A 22,476-nucleotide genomic window follows, 5' to 3' on the forward strand; every position below is an offset into this window, starting at 1 on the left:
TTTGAAAAACGCGAAAATGACCAATTTGAAGGCTTAACAATAAGTTAAAAATTATTATTATGAAAGTGAGAAAGCGACCAAATCAAAGTTTAAAGCCCCCTCCCTATAAGATTCTGAAGAAATTTTTGTCATTATTTTATTCCAAAACTGTTATTTTTAATTATTAACAATGAGAGCTAATCGCGTATTAATGCGGCCGTCCAATGGGGTGCATCTCTCTCGCGGACGGCAGCCTCAATACGCGCTTAGCGCTCATTGTTAATAATTAAAAATAAAAGCTTTGTAATAAAATAATGACAAAAATTTCGTCAGAATCTTGTAGGGTGGGGTGGGGGGAGGGGGGTTTTAAACTTTGATTCAGTTACTTTCTGACATAATAATTTTCAACCGAATTATTAAGCTTTGAAAATGGCCATTTTTGCGTTTTTTTAAATTTTAAAGCGCGTATAAGTCGACAACAATCAATTTTAGAGAAAAATAACGACAGACCTTTCTTGCTCGGAATGGCCCAAAGAATCTAAAAAAAATTGTTCATAATGAAAAAAATTATTTTTTGAATTTGTTTAAAAAAAATTGTTTAGCAACTTTCCGACCGCGGTACCGCCTGGCACCCTGTAGATTTTTTATAATTACCTCTTTTTGAGTAAGTTTTTGCAAAAAAAAAACGAATCGGAATAAATTACCTAACGAGGGCGGGCATACAGCCTGGACTACCACCATTTCAAATTACCCTTCCCTTTTCTACATAAAAAAAAATTTCAATATTCTATAATTTTCCTCGTGTCTACAGTGTTTTCGTCTGGAATACGATTGCGGTACAATCAAAAGTTTTTAAATCATTATGAATAAAAACATATTTTGCATGTATTTAGATATATTCATTGTTTAATGTTGAATTAATTATTTTATCTCAGTTTATCTGTAAATAAATACATATTTGAAAACCTGTTATCTAAGCATTTTAAATAATTATATTACTGCGATGTTTCCAAGATGGGACAAATGGGAAGCAATTGGTTTTTATATTTGTCAGTACTTTCTGGTAAGTATTATTTATTTTAATTAACCAGTTAATTCATTGAGTGTGTTTATAATTTTTTATACAATGTTTGTTTTTATACAACAATTGTTTATACATTTTATAAAATGTTATTTGTATAAAATATTTTTTTGGTGTATTTGTCGAGAATGCGGCTAGCGAGACATTCAAATAATATTACATATTATATATTTTAATTACTTGTACACTGGACGTTTACACTGATGATGGTCAGTTTGGCTGAAAACGTTTTGTACTTCCACTCCCTTGTGGATAAATTTTAAGAATTTTAATAAATTTATATACCTACATACAACAGAAATGTTTACTTCATTCTACGTTGTTTTAACGAAGGTATACTGCCAACTACAGGGTTTACCCCTTTTAAAGTTTTATAATTATACAGGGTGAGTCATGAGGAACTGTACATACTCCTATCTAGTGTAGAGGCTCCTATGGGGAATAACAAATGACCATTAAAAAGTGTCTGCTCCCACTGTTTAATAATATACAGGGCGAGTTTCGCATTTTGACAGAAAATTGTATTCGTCATAATTTTTGGACGGTCAGATCGATGTGTCTCATATTTTGGTCAATCGTTACACTATTACCACCCAATCAACTGATTTATTCAAACTAGAAAAAAATCAGGTCTGGCTTCAAAAAAATTAGTTCGTTTGGGTCTTAGAAAAAATTTCACCCTGTATATGCTTTTTGAAAACTATAATATGAATTTTAAAAATTAGACAAATAGGCAATTAAAATGACATATTTATTTTTTTACCCACACGATTACTTAATTTTTTATAAAAAAATTAAATTTGAGTATGAAATAAAAGTTTGGTAAAGTGACCCATAGATTTAAAAAAAATAACTTTTATTACAAAAATTAATTTTTTTTCAACAAATATTTAATTTATGTTAACACCCAATCAACTTATTTATACAAACTGGAAAAAATCAGGACCGGATTTAAAAAATTAGTTCGTTTTGGTCTTAGAAAAAATTTCACCCTGTATACGCTTCTTGAAAACTCTAATATAAATTTTACAAATTAGACAAATAGACAATTAAAATGGCATAATTATTTTTCCCCACACGATTACTTAATTTTTTATAAAAAAATCAAATTTGACTATGAATAATTATTAAAAGTTTGGTAAAGTGAACCATAGATTTAAAAAAATTAACTTTTATTACAAAAATTAATTTTTTTTTAACAAATATTTAATTTATGTTAACACCCAATCAACTGATTTATACAAACTAGAAAAAAATCAGGCCCGGATTTAAAAAATTATTTCGTTGTGGTCTTGGAAAAAATTTCACCCTGTATACTCTTTCGGAAAACTCTAATATGAATTTTACAAATTAGACAAATAGGCAATTAAAATGGCATATTTATTTTTTTCTTCACACGATTACTTAGTTTTTTATTAAAAAATCAAATTTGTCAAAATCGGAAATTTAACCTAAAACTGAAAAAAAAAATGAAATCACGGTTTAACTCGCTACAACTTTGTTCCATTTTACCATTTTAATATTTTTTTTCTGAAATTTTACAGCACATATCTCTTACCATTGTGAATATGAAAATTGTTGTAGACTTTCCGTCTTCTTCTCATAAAAGTTATGAATTTTTAAAAATAAAAGGTGCAGATTCGTGAATTGCAAAGTTAAATCGCAAAAATTAAGTAAAAAAATTTAAGATTTATCTATTTGATCACGTCTATGTTAAACTGAGTCCAAAGAGAAGTGTTATGGGTTTTAGATCTAGACGTGGTATAGAAAAAAAATGGTGAAGCTTTTAATTTTGAGAAAAACATTATTTAATTTTTTTTTATTTTTATGGCAAAATTCCGATTTTAACAAATTTTATTTTTTAATAAAAAATTAAGTAATCGTGTGGGGAAAAAATAAGTACGCCATTTTAATTACCTATTTGTTTAATTTGTAAAATTCATACTAGATTTTTCAAAAAGCGTATACAGGGTGAAATTTTTTCTAAGACCAAAACGAACTAATTTTTTAAATCCGGGCCTGATTTTCTTCTAGTTTGAATAAATCAGTTGATTGGGTGGTAACATAAATTAAATATTTGTTAAAAAAAATAAATTTTTGTAATAAAAGTTAATTTTTTTAAATCTGGTATCTAGTAAATATTGTTCACTTTACCAAACTTTTAATTATTCATAGTCAAATTTGATTTTTTTAAAAAAATTAAGTGATCGTGTGGGGAAAAAAATAAATATGCCATTTTAATTGCCTATTTGTCTAATTTGTAAAATTCATATTAGAGTTTTCAAAAAGCGTATACAGGGTGAAATTTTTTTTAAGACCGAAACGAACAAATGTTTTAAATCCGGGCCTGATTTTTTCTAGTTTGTATAAATCAGTTGATTGGGTGGTAACATAAGTTAAATATTTGTTAAAAAAAAAAATTAATTTTTGTAATAAAAGTTTTTTTTTTAATTTATGGTTCACTTTACCAAACTCTTAATCCATACTCAAAATTGATTTTTTTATAAAAAATTAAGTAATCGTGTGGGGAAAAAAATAAATATGTCATTTTAATTGACTATTTGTCTAATTTGTAAAATTCATATTATAGTTTTCAAAAAGCGTATACAGGGTGAAATTTTTTCTAAGACCCAAACTAACTAATTTTTTTGAAGCCGGACCTGATTTTTTTCTAGTTTGAATAAATCAGTTGATTAGGTGGTAATAGTGTAACGATTGACCAAAATAAGAGACACATCGATCTGACCGTTCAAAAATTATGACGAATACAAATTTCTGTCAAAATGCGAAACTCGCCCTGTATATTAATAAGCAATGGGAGCAGACACTTTTTAATGGTCATTTGTTATTCCCCATAGGGTCCTCTATACTAGGTAGGAGTATGTACAGTTCCTCATGACTCACCCTGTATATAGTCCTGGATCCCGAGGCCAAAAAAACTTATTTTATAGCAAGCTGAAAATTTGTTCATAGTTTAACGTTGTCAAGTCGGACAAACTTTGATGTATGGGAACACTGTAACATGGGAAAATACAATTGTGAAACGTGATAAACGTTTAATGATTATGAAAACAAGCATGAAAATTTTAAGTTTATTCAATATCCAAGGTTATAGCTATTTGTATAACAAGGGAGGAAAGTGCTTCTTTTCCTCCCGAGAATGAAGTTTACTGCCCGACGCGTAGCGGAGGGCAGTAATCATTCAAGGGAGGAAAAGGCACTTTACTCCCATGTTATACATATGGTTTTTCCACCTTCCTCAAATAACAAGTCATTTTATCATTTTTACTTAATTTATTTATGTAACTAACCAACAAAATTTATTAGAACTAAAACTAGCAAGTAGGTACAATATAACTGTCAACTGTCAAATATAAGTCAAATTATTAATGTAAACATTGTTAAATCAGAATAACAATTTACTGTTTTTTACCATTCTGCAAAATACAGAGTGTTTTTAAATAAACGTTAAAATGTATAGATACTTACGTAATAGAAAATAGATATTGTACAGGGCGTCAATAAGTTATATTTCATGAATGAAATACCATGACGTCACTTTTACTTTTCCTCCCTAGGGAGGAAAAATATTTTCCTCCCTAGGGAGGAAAAGTACAACTTTGCTCCCTACAATCAGGTCCGGAAAAGTATACTTTCGGTAGAGGTAGGTGGAAATAATATTATACATATGTATATGAAAAAAGGTTTGTCCGATAAAAATGTTGGGCATTTTAACAAGTCCAACACGTACAACATGTCAAATGACAGGAATTATGTTGGTGATAACTAGCAGTGTGATCTCTATGTACACAAGAGTTTAATGAAATGGAAAAAATCAATTGGAAGTTCTGTCCTAAAAAATTTATGGGACGTTTTATGAACAAAAATGCTGGTGATTTGTCGGACAAAATGTTTAAAAAAATTGAAGGAAATAAATTAATAAAAAAAATTTTTAGCATTATTTATACGCATATTGATAAAGGTAATTTAATTGTATAATATTCTTATTTATATTCACATACCTGCATTGGTATATTATATACCTATAATAGGTATGTACATTGTACATACATTTACACTCCAAAAACATTAAGTAGTAATGTAAGTATAGGTAATGGATTTTAGGAAGAGCTATGGTCATGAAAGTTTCACATAAACTTTTGTACTAAATCGGCATAATTTAAAGTATGGAAAATTTCCTACAAAAAATGTATACATTTATTTGCATAATCAAATCCTAACTCTGTAAGATGACGTAGATAAATGTGAAAAAAGTGTAAAAATTCGAAAATTAGCTCTTTCGGTCCTCCAAAAAGGGTGCCTTAGAGTAGCGGTTCCCAACCTGGGGTACGCGTACCCCTTGGGGTACGCAACGACCTGGTTGGGGGTACGCCGAAAATATTTGGTAATGGCGGACTATATGTGTTTGTCGTACGTTACGTACGTGGTGGTTGAAAAGTACAGTACAGTACTGGCGCGCCGAATGGTCCGATGGTCTGACTCACGCTTGCTCGTCAAGGTTAGTTCGCCCTCTGCCGCTCCCCCTCCCCCACTCACTTGCCACTATCACAATGCAGCTACCGTACCCGTACCGGCCGTACCGTCAGTCAGTGCTCGAATAGTTCGCTTGCATAGTAGTTGACTGTCGTCTGTCGCTCTTCATTAGGTGATTTTATATTCAGTTTACTTTTTACTTGCTTATTGTGCGTGTTAGTTTTTGACTGATTTGTAAACGATTTAACTGTAATCAAGAAGATGGAAAAGTGGTTAAAAACTGGATCGGTTAAAACAAATCAGACTGATACGGCAAGTCAGGTGCTTAGCAAGCCTAGTACGTCCCGGGACTTAGCAGCAGAACATTCTTCTTGTGTGAGTACCAGTGATAGTAAACCTCAGAAATCTAGTACTAGTACTGGAACTTCCTCAAAGGAACAAAAATATTCAAATAAGTATTTGAAATATGGCTTTTCGTTTACTGGAGAGGAGGAAAGTCCAAACCCACTATGTGTTGTTTGTGGAGAAGTTTTAAGTAATGGTAGCATGAAACCTTCCTTACTTTTGCGCCACCTTGAATCCAAACACGCCCAGCACAAAAATAAAGAAATTACCTATTTTGAACGACTTTCAAAAAAATATGGGAAAAATGGCGTGGTTTCTTCTTATTTCGCATCAGTTAATAGAGATAATGAAAATGCTGTGGAAGCCTCTTTCAAAATTAGCTACCATATTGCAAAAAGTGGTAAAAACCACACAATAGGTGAGGATTTGGTAGCCCCTTGTATAAAAGATGCTGTTCAGTGTATGTTTGGTCAGAACTTTGTTCGTAAGGTGAACTCCATCCCGCTGTCAAACAACACAGTTTCATGGCGAATTCAAGACATTTCTAAGTACATTGAAGAAAAAGTGGTTCAGCAATTAAAAGACAGTGATTTTTTTCCATCCAAGTTAATGAAAGTACGGACATTGCTGCCCTAGCAATCTTACTTGTTACTGCAAGATATGTAAATCCCAACAAGGAGTTTGAAGAAAACCTGTTGCTGTGCCATGCATTAACTGAGCATACTACAGGGGAAGATGTGTTCAATGTGATTTATAGCTACTTCTGTGAAAAAGAAATAGACTGGGGTAAATTGTGTGGTATATGCACTGACGGAGGAAAATCAATGTCTGGCAAATATATCGGTTTTCGGGGGCGCGTAAAAGAAGTGGCCTCCCACGTAGCATGGAGCCATTGTTGCATCCACAGACAGAGTCTTGCAGCCAAAAAGTTGCCGTCTTCTTTGAATGATGTTCTCAATGAAGCAGTTAAAATAGTCAACTTTGTTAAAGCCAATGCAACAAACTCCAGACTGTTCAAAGTGCTTTGTGAAGGTATGGGTGGCATTCAATCCACGTTGCTTTTGCACACGGAAGTAAGGTGGCTATCTCGCGGGAAGTTTCTTACAAGACTTTTTGAGCTCAGACATGAACTGCAAGTATTTTTTGAAGAGCATCCTTTTTATTTAGCCTCCAAGTTTCATGATAGTGACTGGCTTCAAAAGCTTGCTTATTTAGCTGATATTTTTTCTCAGATCAATAAACTCAGTTTAAAGTTACAGAACAGCTCAATTACAGTATTAAAAGTTGCTGACAAAATTGAATCCATGCTGAAGAAAATTGATTTTTGGAAAACCTGTATTCAAAACAATCAAGCTGAAGTTTTTGGCACGCTTCATGATTTCTTGAGTGACAATAATCTGCCCATATCTGACAAAGTAAAACATCAAATAGTGACACATTTGACAAACCTGAAGGACTCTTTTAGAAAGTATTTTCCTAAACGAGGTGGCGGAGAGAACTGGATTGCAGATCCTTTCAATGAAGAAAACGTCAAGACATTGACCGTCCATGAGATGGAAAAGCTCCTAAAACTTTCAAGTGACTCCTCCTTGAAGTCCGAGTTCAAGAAGAAACCCCTTGGACAATTCTGGGTGAGCATTAGGGATGATTATGGACCTTAACCACAAAAGCCCTTCTGGTTTTACTTCCTTTTACAAACACAGAACTAGTTGGGAGATCGTTCTCTTCCTATGCTTTCATTAAGAATAAGTATAGGAATAAGCTAAATGCAAGTCCTGATTTAAGAGTGTATTTATGAACCTTTGATATTGATTTCAAAATATTATGTGCAACAAAACAGGCCCAAGGGTCACACTAAAACAGTTTTGACTTGTTTTAAGGATAATTTTGATTTCTTTTTTTTTCAATAAACTTATTTGCTAATTCTAGTATGTGTTTGTGATAAGGAACATTGTATTTACTTTGTAATTATTTTTTACAGTTGGTATTTAGAATTTACTAAGTTTATTAGAAATATAATATATTATGCGTAAATATTTACTTTCCATGATTAATGTTCTTGCAACTTTTTTTTCTTGGGGGTACAATTTGAAATAAATTTATCTCAAGGGGTACGGCAGTGAAAAAAGGTTGGGAACCGCTGCCTTAGAGGACCCAATAAATTCTGAAAAAATCTCATTTTATATTTTATATTATATATTATATATTGATATTTAAAAATAAATTATTAACAATAATGTAAAACTTTTATGAATTTAATTTAATAAACAGGAGTCATTTATGCCCGGTTGCACCAACATATCTTAAGCTTAAGTCGAGAATATCATAAGAATTAACATAATATAATTATAGTATATTATAATAAGAATATCATAATTCAATAATAGATATAACTGATAATAAGGTAAGAATCTAAAATTATCGTGCAACATAAGTAATACTCAAGGAGACCCTATCTAAAAGTAGAGCTTAGCTAAGCTGGAGCTTAAGATCTGTTGGTGCAACCAGGCATAAAATTTATTAATCAAAGATTTATCCTGAAAACTTTTAAATTTCAAATTAGGTTAAAAATCGACCAAAAAATGTATAATATCAATGTCAACATTATTAATTTTAATGAACTTAAGAATTTTAAGTTTCAATAAAACGCTATGCCTTTAACTAATACTTTTTTTATTTTACATTCTCTCATTTAAATATTCTAGACATGTAGTGACCCGTTATTGAAATTTGAAATATTATTTTTTAAATTTTCAGACTACGAAATCTACTCATATTATTATTTTTTTTTTGATAACATGCATTCCTTGTAAGTAATAGTTTACTTAACTAAATGGCGTTTTTGTCGAAAAGCTATTTATCATCAGCATTTTTGTCTATATCTATCCAGCATTGTAATTGATTTTTTATTATACTGTCATGCAAAAATCAGACTGCTAGTCACCACCATAATTCCTGTCATTTGACAATGTTGTACGTATCGGACCTGTTAAAATGACCCTTTTGGTCGGACAAACATTTTTTTCATACAGTACGCTGGAATAAGTGTTATCCCCCCCCCCCATTAACCCATTTATTTTTAGCACATGAGCAAAACTTTCAAAAGTACATCATGTGACACATCATTTAAATTGAAATACTGATTACAAAAATGTACAATACTTAAACAAAATTTTGGTCGAATGCTTTTTAAATGCATTTATTTTTTTCGAATCCTGAGAAAACTAATAAATCATTTTGAAAAATTTAAACGCAGAATGAGAGACTACATTATTACCGAGGGCCGAAAGTCCCATATAATAAACAAAAAGTTTCTATTGGATGATATATTTGAAATTAAAAATCCTACTAAATTTTCTCTTCGTTTTCACCCCTGTATCTTATAGAATAAGAATATATAATATAATAGTATATACAGGGTGATTCATTAAGAATGTCCAATCTCTGAGTTGTAGATTCTAGACCTCAAAATATTAAGATTTAACCCAAATCACTTATATAAAATGTGCCTCGTTACTGAGTTACAGGGTGTTCTCTTTAAGAATTTAATAACCATTTTTACCCAGTACTTTAAAACTATTTGACATATCCTTTTTATACTTTGCAGAAAGTGTAGTTGCCGTACACCCTACTAAATTATGATAAACAAACGTTTCTGGCTACTACCAGAGGCGTACGACAGGGGACAGTGTATGATTTACCCTTCCCAAATTCTACGCCACTGGCGAAATTGCCATTTTAGCACAATATTTCGATTTTCCAATACTTTCTATGTAAATAATATACTCTTCATTCGTAACGTTAAGGTCATTAGTTTTCGAGATATTTGAAGTTGAAAATGAAACTTTACAGTTATTTTGATTATTGTATTGTGCCCCTTCATTTTTAACTTCAAGTATATTATTTGCATAGAAAGTATTGGAGAATCTAAAAATTATGCTGAAATGGCAATTCCATCAGTGGCGTAGAATTTGGGAAGGTTCAACCATTCATTTTCCCCTGTACGCCTCTGGTAATAGCCAGAAACGTTTATTTAACATACATTAGTAAGGTGTGCAGTACCTACACTTTTTGGCAAGTATGATACGGCAATTTCAAATACTTTTAAAGTACTGGGTACAAATAATTTTTAAATTTTTAAATCAAACATCCCTATTACATAAATATTAACTATTTGTATCCAGTATTTTAAAAGTATTTGACATATCCTTATAATACTTAGAAAATAGTGTAATACTGTACAACCTACTAAAAGATGTTAAATAAAACTTTCTGGCTAGTACCAGAGGCGTACGACAGGGGAAAGTGAATGGTTGACCCTTCCCACATTCTACGCCACTGGCACTTTTTCGATTCTCCAATACTTTCTGTGCAAATAATATACTCTTCATCCGTACCGATAAAATCATTAGTTTTCGAGATATTTAAAGTTAAAAATGAAGGAGCACAATACATTAATCAAAATAGCTATGCCGTTTCATTTCCAACTTCAAATATCTCGAAAACTAATGACTTTAACGTTACGAATGAAGAGTATATTACGTACATACAAAGTATTGGAAAATCGAAATATTGTGCTAAAATAGCAATTTCGCCAGTGGCGTAGAATTTGGGAAGGGTCAACCATTCACTTTCCCCTGTCGTACGCCTCTGGTAGTAGCCAGAAAAGTTTAGTTATCATAATTTAGTAGGAAGTGCAGTACCTATATTTTCTTCCAAGTATGACAAGGATATGTCAAATAGTTTTAAATCCCTGGGTAAAAATAGTTATTAAATTTTTAAATAAAATACCCTGTAACTCAGTAACGAGCCACATTTTATTTAAACGATTTGGGTTAAATCTTAATATTTTGAGGTCTAGAATCTACATGTCAAAGGTTGGACATTCTTAATGAATCACCCTGTATAATAAACATTATAGAAGTTTTTATGGACTTTCAACTCTCGGTAATAATGTAATCTTTCATTCTGCGTTTAAATTTTTTAAAAATTCTTATTAATTTTTGTTAGGATTAAAAAAATGAATGCATTGGACCTAAATTTTGCGCAAGTATTATACACTTTTGTAATCAGTATTTCAAAAGCTTTTAAATGAGGTGTCAAATGATGTACTTTCCCATTAAAAAAAATCAGTGTTATGACTGTCACCTGAAGAGGCATCGCGTAAAGTTCGAAACATTGAGGCTATAATATACTATAATTATTTTAAAAATCGGCCTGTCCGAGCGTTTTGCTTAAGTGCTAAAAATCTTCTTCTTCTTCTTCTTAGCCTTCTATCGTCCACGTTTGGACATAGGCCTCTCCCAACTCCTTCCATCGGTCTCTATCCTGAGCAACATATTTCCAATTCGTTCCGGCTACTCTTTTAATATCATCAACCCATCTCATCTGTGGTCTTCCTCTCGGTCGTTTACTTTAGTAAGGTCTCCAATGTTGTATCGTGGCATTCCAACGTTGGTCTTTTTGTCTAACAGTGTGGCCTGCAAAGCTCTATTTAAGTTTGGCAACTTCTGTTGTTATGTCCTCGACTTTTGTTTTTGATCTTACCCAGTCGCTCCTCTTTTTATCTGACAGTCGTATACCTAACATTGCTCTTTCCATAGCTCTTTCTGTTGTAGCTAGTTTATTCATATTTGCCTTGGTTAGGGTCCAGGTTTGACACCCATATGTCATGATAGGAAGGATGCACTGGTTGAACACTTTGGTCCTCAAATATTGAGGTATTTTGCGGTTCTTAAGTATCCAACCAAGTTTTCCAAATCCTGCCCATGCTAGTCTTGCTCTCCTATTAATTTCCGCACTTTGGTTTTCTTTGTCAAGTTTCAGGATTTGGCCTAGGTAGATATATTCCTGGACTTTTTCTATCTCACTGCCATTTATAGTTATGCGTCTGGGGTCATCTGTGTTTGTCATTATTTTTGTTTTCTTCATGTTCATTTTTATACCGACGTATTGGGAGCTGCCTGCGAGTTCCTCTATCATAATTTGCAGTTCCTCGAATGAGCTCGCTATAATCACAATGTCGTCAGCGAATCTGAGGTGATTTAGCTTCTTGCCATTAACGTTAATGCCATAGGTTGACCAATTTGTCATTTTGAAGACGTCTTCTAGTGCTAGGTTGAAAAGCTTTGGCGATATTACGTCTCCTTGTCTCACGCCTCTCTTAATAGGGATGGGATTTGTATTTTCGTCTAGTTGTACTATCATAGTTGCATTTTCATATATATTATGTATTAGTTGTCTATATCTCGAATCTATTCTACAATTATTAATAGCTTGTTCTATGGCCCACATCTCGATACTATCAAACGCCTTTTCATAGTCTACGAAGGCAAGAAATACGGGTAGTTGGTATTCATTTGCCTTCTCTATCAATGTTCTCATTGTCAGCAGATGGTCTGATGTACTATATCCTTTGCGGAAGCCAGCCTGTTCCACTGGTTGGTAATTGTCCATTTTGTAGGTCAACCGGTTGCTAATAATTCTCATGAATAGTTTGTATACTTGACTGAGCAACGATATCGGTCTATAATTCTGTAGGTCACATTTGTCCCCTTTTTTGTGTAAAAGTATTACTAGACTTTCGTTCCAGTCTTTAGGGATCTTGCTATTATGGAGACATTTATTAAATAGCTCTGTTAGTATAGGGAATTGTTACTGTCTTGCTTGTTTTCAAGAGCTCGGCAATTATACCGTCCTGTCCTGGAGCTTTATTATTTTTTAGTTCTTTTAAAGCTCTTTCTATTTCGAATCCCTTTATATTTGGTAGTACTTCTGATCCCACGTTTTTTATTTTACTTTTGACGTTCTCCTTTGTTGATTCATTAGGCTGGCTTTGCGAGCTGTACAAGCTTTTGTAGAAGTCTTCGACTATTTTTGTTATTTTATATTTGTCCTTCTCTTCCTTACTATTGGCGTCTTTAATTTTAATGATTTTTTGAACACCCAATGCGGGTCTTAGACATTTTAAGCCTCTGTTGTTTTCAATGACTCGCTCTATTAAGTTCTCGTTCCATTTTTCTAAGTCGCGTTTTAGTTCTTTTCTAATTGTTTTATTAAGTTAAGTGCTAAAAATAAATAAGTTAATATGAGGGGGGTAACACATATTTCAGCGCACTGTATATATAATATTACATTATAACGTTGGCGATTGAATAAACTTAAAAACAACCTGCTAGTCTTCATAATCATAAACTTATCAAAAATATACGTTTATACCGTTCCACAATTATTAAAACTGCTCCTGTTCCAGTGTTCCCATACATCAAAGTTTGTTCGACTTGATACCGTTAAGCTATGAACAAAGTTTCAGCTTGCTATTAATCAACTTTTTTTTGATAAGCGTGATCCAGGACTAATAGTATAAGTTATGAGGTCGCACATGCAGGATAAATGTTTCTGATTCGGTTTCTTTGTAAATTCCTGTTCAAAAATGGCCTCTTTAAAAAAATCTGAAGGGTGTCGGGCGAAATTTTTAGGCAGAAATTGTTTAACTCTTTCAGGGGCGACGCTGTCAAAAATGTAACACAAAAAAATTTACTGAAGTATACAGTGGTACATATTTCATACCGTATTTGCATTAATTATCTCTAATCCGTCCAAATAAGGTAAAATATACTGTAGCATTTGTGTCCTTGAAAGAGTTAAACAATTTTTTTAACAAATTTCAAACTCACCTTTTTCTGCTTCAGATAACATTTTTTACGTTTTTTGGGTAATTTTGAACAAACAAGGTCTCTTTTTATTTTTTCATAAAATAGGTTAGTTTACGTCTAATATACAGTTTTCTAATTAAAAGCGATTAAAAATCTGAAAAATACGAAAATACGCATTTTTGAGGGTGTAAAACATTACTAATTGTACATGTAATGTGCATTACATGTACATTATTAATTTTAAGGTTTACAAGTGGCCAAATAGAATTCTGAACATTAAATTTCTTGTCCCTTGTTTTTAATTGTTAATTATGCGCGTTCACTCGAGGTAAAAGCCGCCGTAATATAATAATAATAATAATATTTATTGCTTCTTGGAATACAATAAGTCCAAAGCAAGAGGTTTGTTCGACAATAATTTAAATTTTTTTGAACAAATACGTATAGTGACATGCAGAGATAGTATGACAAAATAAATAGGTAATAAATAAGTAATACACACATGACAAAATTACATTACAAAGAGACGAATAATAGTGATACAAAAATTACAAACAAAAAAAAATGTAAACATATATATATAAATAAACGGTAAATATAGAATTGCACAATGGAATTTATATGAGAAAAATTATTCATTCAAGATAAACGCTCTGAGTTTTAAAATGTTCCATAATATGTACCCTGCAATGATTTTAGCGTTGTTGGGAGTGAGATTATCAAGAGCATTTAATAGTGAATCCATGCTTTGAAAACAAATAACTACTGGTTTTTCAAAAATCTTATTAAACAGAGATGACATATAAAGCACCCAATTATGAGGAAGACTTTATATACTTCATAAGGAATAATGTCCAAGCCGGGAGATTTTTTATTTTTGCACTTGTTAAGTGCTGCGTACACTTCAGAAGTCGTAATTGTTGCATCTAAGTAAGGATGACGGACATCTATAAAGACAGAGCTGTCAGTTAGGCGGTTGGCGTACAACTGATTGTAAAAGTTTTCCCAAATTTCAATGCTTAGTGAAAAATATTTGCTATAGCCACGCGCCTGCTTTACCGTTAGCCAAAATTCCTTTGAATCGTTTACTTTAGATAGTTTGGTAATTATGTTGGTTTCGTATGTTCTTTTTTTGTACTTAATTAATTTTTTATACTCTTTTTTTCCGTTCAATATAGTTGGCTCTAACATTTACGGTAAAGTTTTGTTTCCTACATTGGCTTAATAGTAATTTTAAATTTGTTTTTCCATTAATACAATCTAGATCAAACCAGGGTTTATTTAAACTTCTTCTATTATCATTGGTTTTTATAGTTACCTGTTTAACTAAATTTAAACTTTCACAACATTCTACAATAGTTCTGTAAAAATTGTCATATGAAAGTTGTCCGTCATTAATAAATCTGACATTAGGGGACGACCGCATGCACAATTTAAACGATAATGCTTTATCATCATCCCACAGTAATAATTTTTTAGTGAATGAACTAGGAGCGCTCACATTATCTATAGCAATAGAATATTGTTGATGAAGTTTCAGACAAACCGGAAAATGATCTGATAAATAATCTAATAATAACTTCCAAATCAAAAACGTTTGCAAGATAAAGACTATTTACCCACACCAGGTCGACAGTGCTGCAACCTTGAGGTGTGATACATGTAAATTTCGCTGGACGATCGCTAGAAGTTCTGCCGTTAAGCAGGTTGAAGGAATTGTTATTCATAAAATCAAGTAGAGTTGTGCCCCTTTTGTTTTTAATAATATCACGGCTTAACCTAGTTTCATATAAACTTATATTACTAATTATTTCATCCGGAATAGAACCCAACGTCCCGAGACGGCTATTAAAATCACCTCCAATTATGATAGCGAAGTCAGAGTAATTATTTATTATCTCATTCAGGGTACATTGGAACAGATTTAACATATTTTATGTTCAATATCAAATGACGGCTTAAAATATAAGTTACATACTATATATTTTTCACAAGGTGCATCTATTAACATAAACAACCACCATGAACACTGATGGAGAACAATAGACCTAAAGTTTTTTTATATACAACACAGAGACCTCCACTTGGTCTACCTAACGACTCTTCTTTGACAGCAGGTATGGAAATTATTTTATACTGTTCGTTTCAACATATTGGATTTGACACAAGCCAGGTTTCACTAACGCATAACAAATCAAAATCAAAGTGGTCTCCTAAGTAATTTTCTAGATTTGAATAACCGTGACAGTTCCAAAAAATAATTGTTTTTAGTTTTTTGATGAATTAGCCAATTTATTACCCTTTTTTGTATTATGAATAGGGGAACTGTCTTCTTCCCGATTGCGTTTTGGACGGTCAGATTTTGTTGAGATTATAGTCGGGTTGCCATCAATAACAATGGTTGGTTTTCCCTTAACATATTTTATTGTTAGGTTTTCTTCATTTTGATTTTTCTTCTTGTGACCTCGGATATAAACTGTAATTGTTGGGGTGTGGAGTCCGATATAATGTTTACCCTGGGATACTTATCTTTTGGAACCTTATATTTATTTTTTAATATTGACAATACCTGATCCCGTGAATTTAAAGTGATGCGGAACACTCGAAGTTTGTTTAAATCTATTTTTCCCAATCGAGCAGCTGATTTGATCTGAAAGTGGTTTTTTGGTATTACATTTTCTAAGATCCCTGATGCTTTAGAAATATCACCTTCGGTATTATTGCTTTCTGGTACACCCGTTATTATATTTTCAGATCTTTTAAGCCTCTCATATGACTCTTGAAATACGCTTTCACTCGTAGTTGGCACATTTTTGCTTTCCAGTTTAGTAACCTTATTTTCTAAAGCCTTTAAATTGTTATTAAGGCTTTGATTTTCTTTGCGTAAGTCTGAAATGTCAGCAACACATGTACTTATTGTTTGTGACTGAGCGCTTACTAAATCTGTTAAATTATTAATTTGCGTTTTGCAATCAGTTAAAGCGCTATTAAGGATTGTAAACTGGGCCATTATAGCATTAAAGTGGGAGGTTTCAATATCACCGCTTGGCGAAATACATCGAGAACATTTCCAACTGCGAAGTGTAGTAGGATCTCCATTAGTAGGCTGCGGTTCGGCACAAACTCCGTGCCACGGCCGTATACATTGTAAACAGACGAGAGAACTGCTGTCATTACCTGGTATCGTCTTCCCACACGCATGACAATCCGACATTTTGATAGGATAGCAGTTTTGATAGTATGTTGGTGTCAATACAATAATTATTAATTTCAACTTACTTCAGAAGTTTTTCTTCAAATTTATAACACTGTTTATTGTTGCCAATCCACTTTTTATTCACTAAACTGTACTAATAGTATAGTAAAACTCAGAATACCTACGTAATTATTTTGCCGAAAACCAGTGTTCTAGAACGATGTGAACTGGTCGGCGGTTACGAACAAACTCCCTAGCCGCCGTAATATAAGGTGCATCTCTATCGCACTTATACAGGGTGTTTTATTGTTTTCACCCAATTTTGAAAAAATGTGAAAACGTTGAATTATCCACGTCTGTCCGTCCGTCTGTCTGTCTCTCTGTCAGTGAACACAACTCCTCCGTCATTATACCACGTAGAATGACAAATGAGGTGTCAAATGAAAGCTTATAATCCAAGGATGGTACTCAAGGTGAGAAATTTGACCTAGGTTGTCTGTCCGTGCGACGGCGAATATATCTCCTCCGTCATTATACCAGGTAGAATGACAAATGAGGTGTCGAATGAAAACTTATAATCCAAGAACGTTACGAAAGGCGAGAAACGTTACATATATTCCATCCTTGGATAGGTACTAAAGCTTTAAAAAACACAAAATTTAGACTAGTTTCAATCAGTCGGACTGTACGGTCATTATAAACTACATAAAGCAAATTTAAAACCAATTACTTGGATAGAGGAATTGGATAAAAAAAATGACAAGTAAAAAAAAAAAAAAAAAAAAAAAAATACGTGTATAAAAGTCATTGAGAGGGATGGGTCGCAATGTCTAAAAAGGTTTTCGAGAACTTAATGACGATACAATAGCTGGCAAATTTCAAACTATCTATTAGTATGACATAATTGATCCAAATAGTGGTATAACCCAGACATCCAAAGTGAAAGTTATCCTCCAACACCAAATTGTTCTATATGGTCCACATAATTTTCAGGAAGAAGGCACACCATTTTGAGAGTCGGGTTTGAGGGGGGCGAGAGGGGGGAGAAATCAATCGGTAAATTCGTAGTTTTTTAGGTTTTTCGTCAATATAAAACTATGGGGTTTAGCATGAACAACCTTCTACACAAAATTGTTCTACATTAAATTTGCAATAAAAAAGGCCCTATGCACAATCCTTCTAAAATGAACGGTTCCAAAGTTACGGAGGTAGTATACAATAATTGGTCCAAAAAAGCCCTAACCCAGACATCTAAAGTAAAAGTTTTCCTCCAACACCAAATTGTTCTATATGGTCCACATATTGTTCAGTAAAAAGTTACACCATTTTGAGTGTCCGGTTTGGAGGGGAGATGGGGGAGAAGTCGGTAAATTAGTAGTTTTTTACGTTTTTCGTCAATATTTCTAAAACTATGCTTTAGCGTAAACAATGGTCTATACAAAAATGTTCTACATAAAATTTAAAACAAAAAAGGTTGCATAAATAATTGTTATAAAATCAACGGTTCCAGAGTTACGGAGGGTGAAAAGTGGAGGTTTTCGATATATTTTATAATATCTGGGCAATATTCATGATGATTTTGAGTGGTGAGGTTGACGTTTCTTCAAGGGCTTATCGCTAACATATCATCGGCCACTGAAATAGCAAATTTTATTTACAAAACACAATCATGTTAAAGAAAATTTCTATAAATTGCACAAAGAATATAAAAAGTATCGAAAACCTCCATTTTTACCCTCCGTAACTCTGGAACCGTTGACTTTATAACAATTATGTATCGGACCTTTTTTTTTGAATTTCACGTGAACATTTTCGTATAGAACATTGTTTTTGCCAAAGCATACTTTTAGAAATATTGACGAAAAACTTTAAAAAACTACTAATTTACCGACTTTTCTGAATAACTTTTTACTGAACAATATGTGGACCATATAGAACAATTTGGTGTTGAAGGAAAACTTTTACTTTGGATGTCTGGGTTAGGTCTATTTTTGGACCAATTACATTATACTAAAAACCTCTCCCGATTTCTCCCCCCTCTCCCCCCAAACCCGACGCTCAAAATGGTGTGACTTTTTTCTGAACATTATGTAGACCATATAGAACAATTTGGTGTTGGGGGATAACTTTCACTTTGGATGTCTGGGTTTAGGTCTAGTTATACCATACTACTATAGAGATATAGTAAACCATCAACTAAAAGCACATACAGATAGGGCAGTCAATAAGGGTATGTGGCTCCGAATTCCATCCTACTATATCGATTTACATGATCTTTTCACAGTAAGTAGGAAATAGCCCAAGAAACAAAGTCTACCCTATGCAGATGTGTGCTTTTGTCTTGGGGGCGGTTCCCACCCCTTCTCGGGGGTGGAAAATTTTTTGCTTAAATAACTACCGAAGTTGCTAGAGAACCTAATACTAAGCAAAAACTGTTCTATATTTTTTTTTTCGAAAACTCAATAATTTTTGAGTTATTCCTGGTTGAAAATTGGCCATTTTCATTGAAATATAACACCTTTTCAAACGGTTTTTTGCGAATACCTTAAAAACTATTCATCTAACTAAAAAAACCATCTAAAATATTTTTGTAGCTTATAAAATAACAAAGATATTCTTTCCTTGATAAATCTTCTAGTTATAACACAAAAAGATATATGGTAAGTGAAAAAACTTGTTTTCTTAGTGCATGCTCAAATCTGTGTATTTAACTTGAAATAGCAGAGAAACGGTCGATTTTAGGTGTATAATGCTACCAATAACTTTTGTTGTGCTTGAAAAGACCTTTAAAGTAAGCAATATTTAATGTCGATTACGTTCAAACTGTGCAAGATAAACTGTAAAAAATTTGATGACTAACTTATTTTAAGAAAAAAAATGAGAAGTATAATTTAACTCTTCATCCACAATAATTTAAATGCATCGTTTTCCGTCTACACTACATTTTACTATAGTGTTCTTTTTATGTTCAAAAAGTTGGGCAGGTTTAAAGTGAAGTTTTTGAAAAAACTAAGATCAAATTATTGAGCGCATTTTTAAGTTTTCTTAAAAATCTTAATATTTATCCATGTAACTCGAAAATGATAAGAGATGCCAAAAAAAATATGCCATACAAAAATGTAGGTGTCTTCTAGATAAACATTTTGATTTTACTTTTATAACAGTATCTCTTATCATTTTCAAGTTACTTGGAGGAGGAAGATTTTTAAGAAAATTTAAATATGCGCTCTATAATTTGATCATATTTTATACAAAAACCATTCATTTTAAACCCGTCGACTTTTTGAACATAAAAATAACACTGTAGTAAAATGTATTGTAAAAGGAAAACGATGCATTTAAATTCTTGTGGATGAGGGGTTAAATATACTTCTCAATTTTTTTCTTAAAATTCGTTAGTCATCAATTTTTTGCAGCATATCTCGCTCAGTTTAAATGTAATTGACATTTAATATTGCTTATTTGAAAGGACTTTTCAAGCACAATAAAAGGTATTGGTAGCATTATACACCTAAAATCGACCGTTTCTCTGTTATTTCAAGTTGAATACACTGATTTGAGCATGCACCAAAAAACAAACCCTTTTTACCTACCATATCTCTTTTGTGTTATAACTAGAAGATTGAAGATGGAACGAATCTCTTTGTTTTTTTATGAGCTACAAAAATGTTTTATATAATTTTGTTAGTAGATGCATTGATTTTAAGGTATTCGCAAAAAACCGTTTGGAAAGGTGTTATATTTCAATGAAAATGGCCAATTTGCAACCACGAATAACTCAAAAAGTATTGAGTTTTCGAAAAAAGATTATAGACCAGTGTTTGCTTAGAAATAGGTTATCTAGCAACTTCCGTAGTTGTTTAACCAAAAAATTTTCCACTCTAGAAAAGGGGTGGGAACCGCCCCCAAGACAAAAGCACACATCGACATAGGGTAGACTTTGAATAAGGAGATAATTTCAGGCTATTCCTAAAATTTCATTAAAATCCATGCAGTAGGATAGAATTTGGAGGTAATATCCTCTTCTTGCTCTCATTGACTGCCCTAAGAGAATATAATAGGAGATTATCAGAACGGTTTCCGTCCAGGCAGATGAACCATAAACGCAATAAACACAGTAGAAAAAATAATGCAGAAATATAGGGAATATAATAAGATCCTATGTATAACTTTTATTGACTTCAGAAGTGCCTTTGACTCCATGAATAGCACCAAAATAAGAAGGGCTTTAAAGAACATAGCAATCCCAAACAAACTGATAAAACTACAGCAGATGTGCCTGCAGAACTCCAAAGCGCAAAAATCAAATTTCAGGGAACAATATCAGATGAAGTTAATCTCATTAGTGGTGTGAAGGAAGGAGAAGGAAACCCAATCTCTCCCACCCTTTTTAACGGGTGAAGTCGAGTTCGCTCCTCTTCGTTCAGGTATATTTTAGAAGGGTACGAATTGGCTCCCGCATGAATGCGGGTAGGCTCTCATATAATCGCGGAAACATTAGACATTGTTGCCAAATCGTATAATATTTATACTGCTTAGGAAATTTACATATTGATATAGACTTTTATAGGAAAATTATACTTTTAGACAAATACTTTTAGAGTTTGTTTTAGTTCAACATTGGCATATGTGGCAATTTTAACACAAATTATCGGTGTCGGCCGGTATGCGCTCGACCGTTTTGCGCTCTTACCTGAAATCGGCCGGTTTGCGCTCTACACTCTAATACCCGAAAGTTAAGTTAGGACCGAAGGGTTAGGTCTTCCTCCTTTCCCATAGATATTTCTAGGAAGGTACCTGTTTCTAACAAAAAGAGAAAATTTGAAAGAAGTGACAACGCTGGGTGATATTTTCGACATGTTTAGGTAAAATAAATTTTGTCTATGGGAGCCAATTCGGACTCTAACTTTTTTAGTTCAGGTAAAATTCTTACCATTGGGAGCGAACTCGACCCCGTCCTTTTTAACCTAGTTTTGGAGCAAAAAAATTTGGAGAGAAAAATATAATACTAAATGGAACACAAATTATCGCTCATGCGAATGATTTAGCAGTTGTAGCAGAGATAAGAGAACTCTTAATAAAAGCCATAATAAACCCTGGATGTAGAAGCAAAAACAGCGGGACTAGTGATTAATCAAAATAAACCAAATATATAAAATTAAACGGGTAAGCTAGAAGGGGACTAATTATAATGGAAAATATAAATTTAAAGAAGGAAAAAAGTTCACTACCTAGGTGTAACCAGAGGAAAAATAAACAAAATAGAATACAGGAGAGAATTCAGAAGGGTAATCAAGCTTTTGGAAGGAATAATCAATTACTCAGATCCAAAAATATCAGGAGACAAACAAAAATCAGAATGTATAACACACTGATCAGATCAGTTATCACTAGGGAGCGGACTTTATGCTAAATGCATATTGCTTGCATATTTCGCATATTTGAGAACTTTACCAAATTTTGCATACTTTTAAAGAAACGTGCATATTATGTGTCTATTTAAAAACATTTTTCTCCAAACAAAAAAATTCTAAAATTTTCTAATTTGACACAAAATATTCTCCCGCGCATGCTGTAATATCTTTTCGAGAACTACCTGAAGTCGGCTCATTTACTTCCTTTTCGGGTTTTCTTAGAAAACACCCGATATTTACCCACAAAGTGCATACAGTACGCCGTCATAAAATTTAAATATGAAATTTAAATATGATTTAAATCAGATCTCG

General features: G+C 32.6%; 1 protein-coding gene across 1 annotated transcript in view; it reads left to right on the forward strand.

Annotated features, from left to right (window-relative positions):
• The first annotated feature begins 915 nt into the window (after positions 1-915).
• LOC114329775 (facilitated trehalose transporter Tret1) overlaps positions 916-22,476 on the forward strand; it is a 28,889-nt gene continuing 7,328 nt past the window's right edge. The window contains exon 1 of the mRNA XM_050650130.1: positions 916-1,042. Coding sequence (XP_050506087.1) covers positions 994-1,042 — 49 coding nt within the window. The 5' untranslated portion in view covers positions 916-993. The remainder of the gene's footprint in view (positions 1,043-22,476) is intronic.

The sequence above is a fragment of the Diabrotica virgifera genome, chromosome 5, assembly GCF_917563875.1.
Source record: "Diabrotica virgifera virgifera chromosome 5, PGI_DIABVI_V3a".
Taxonomy (NCBI): Eukaryota; Metazoa; Arthropoda; class Insecta; order Coleoptera; family Chrysomelidae; genus Diabrotica; species Diabrotica virgifera.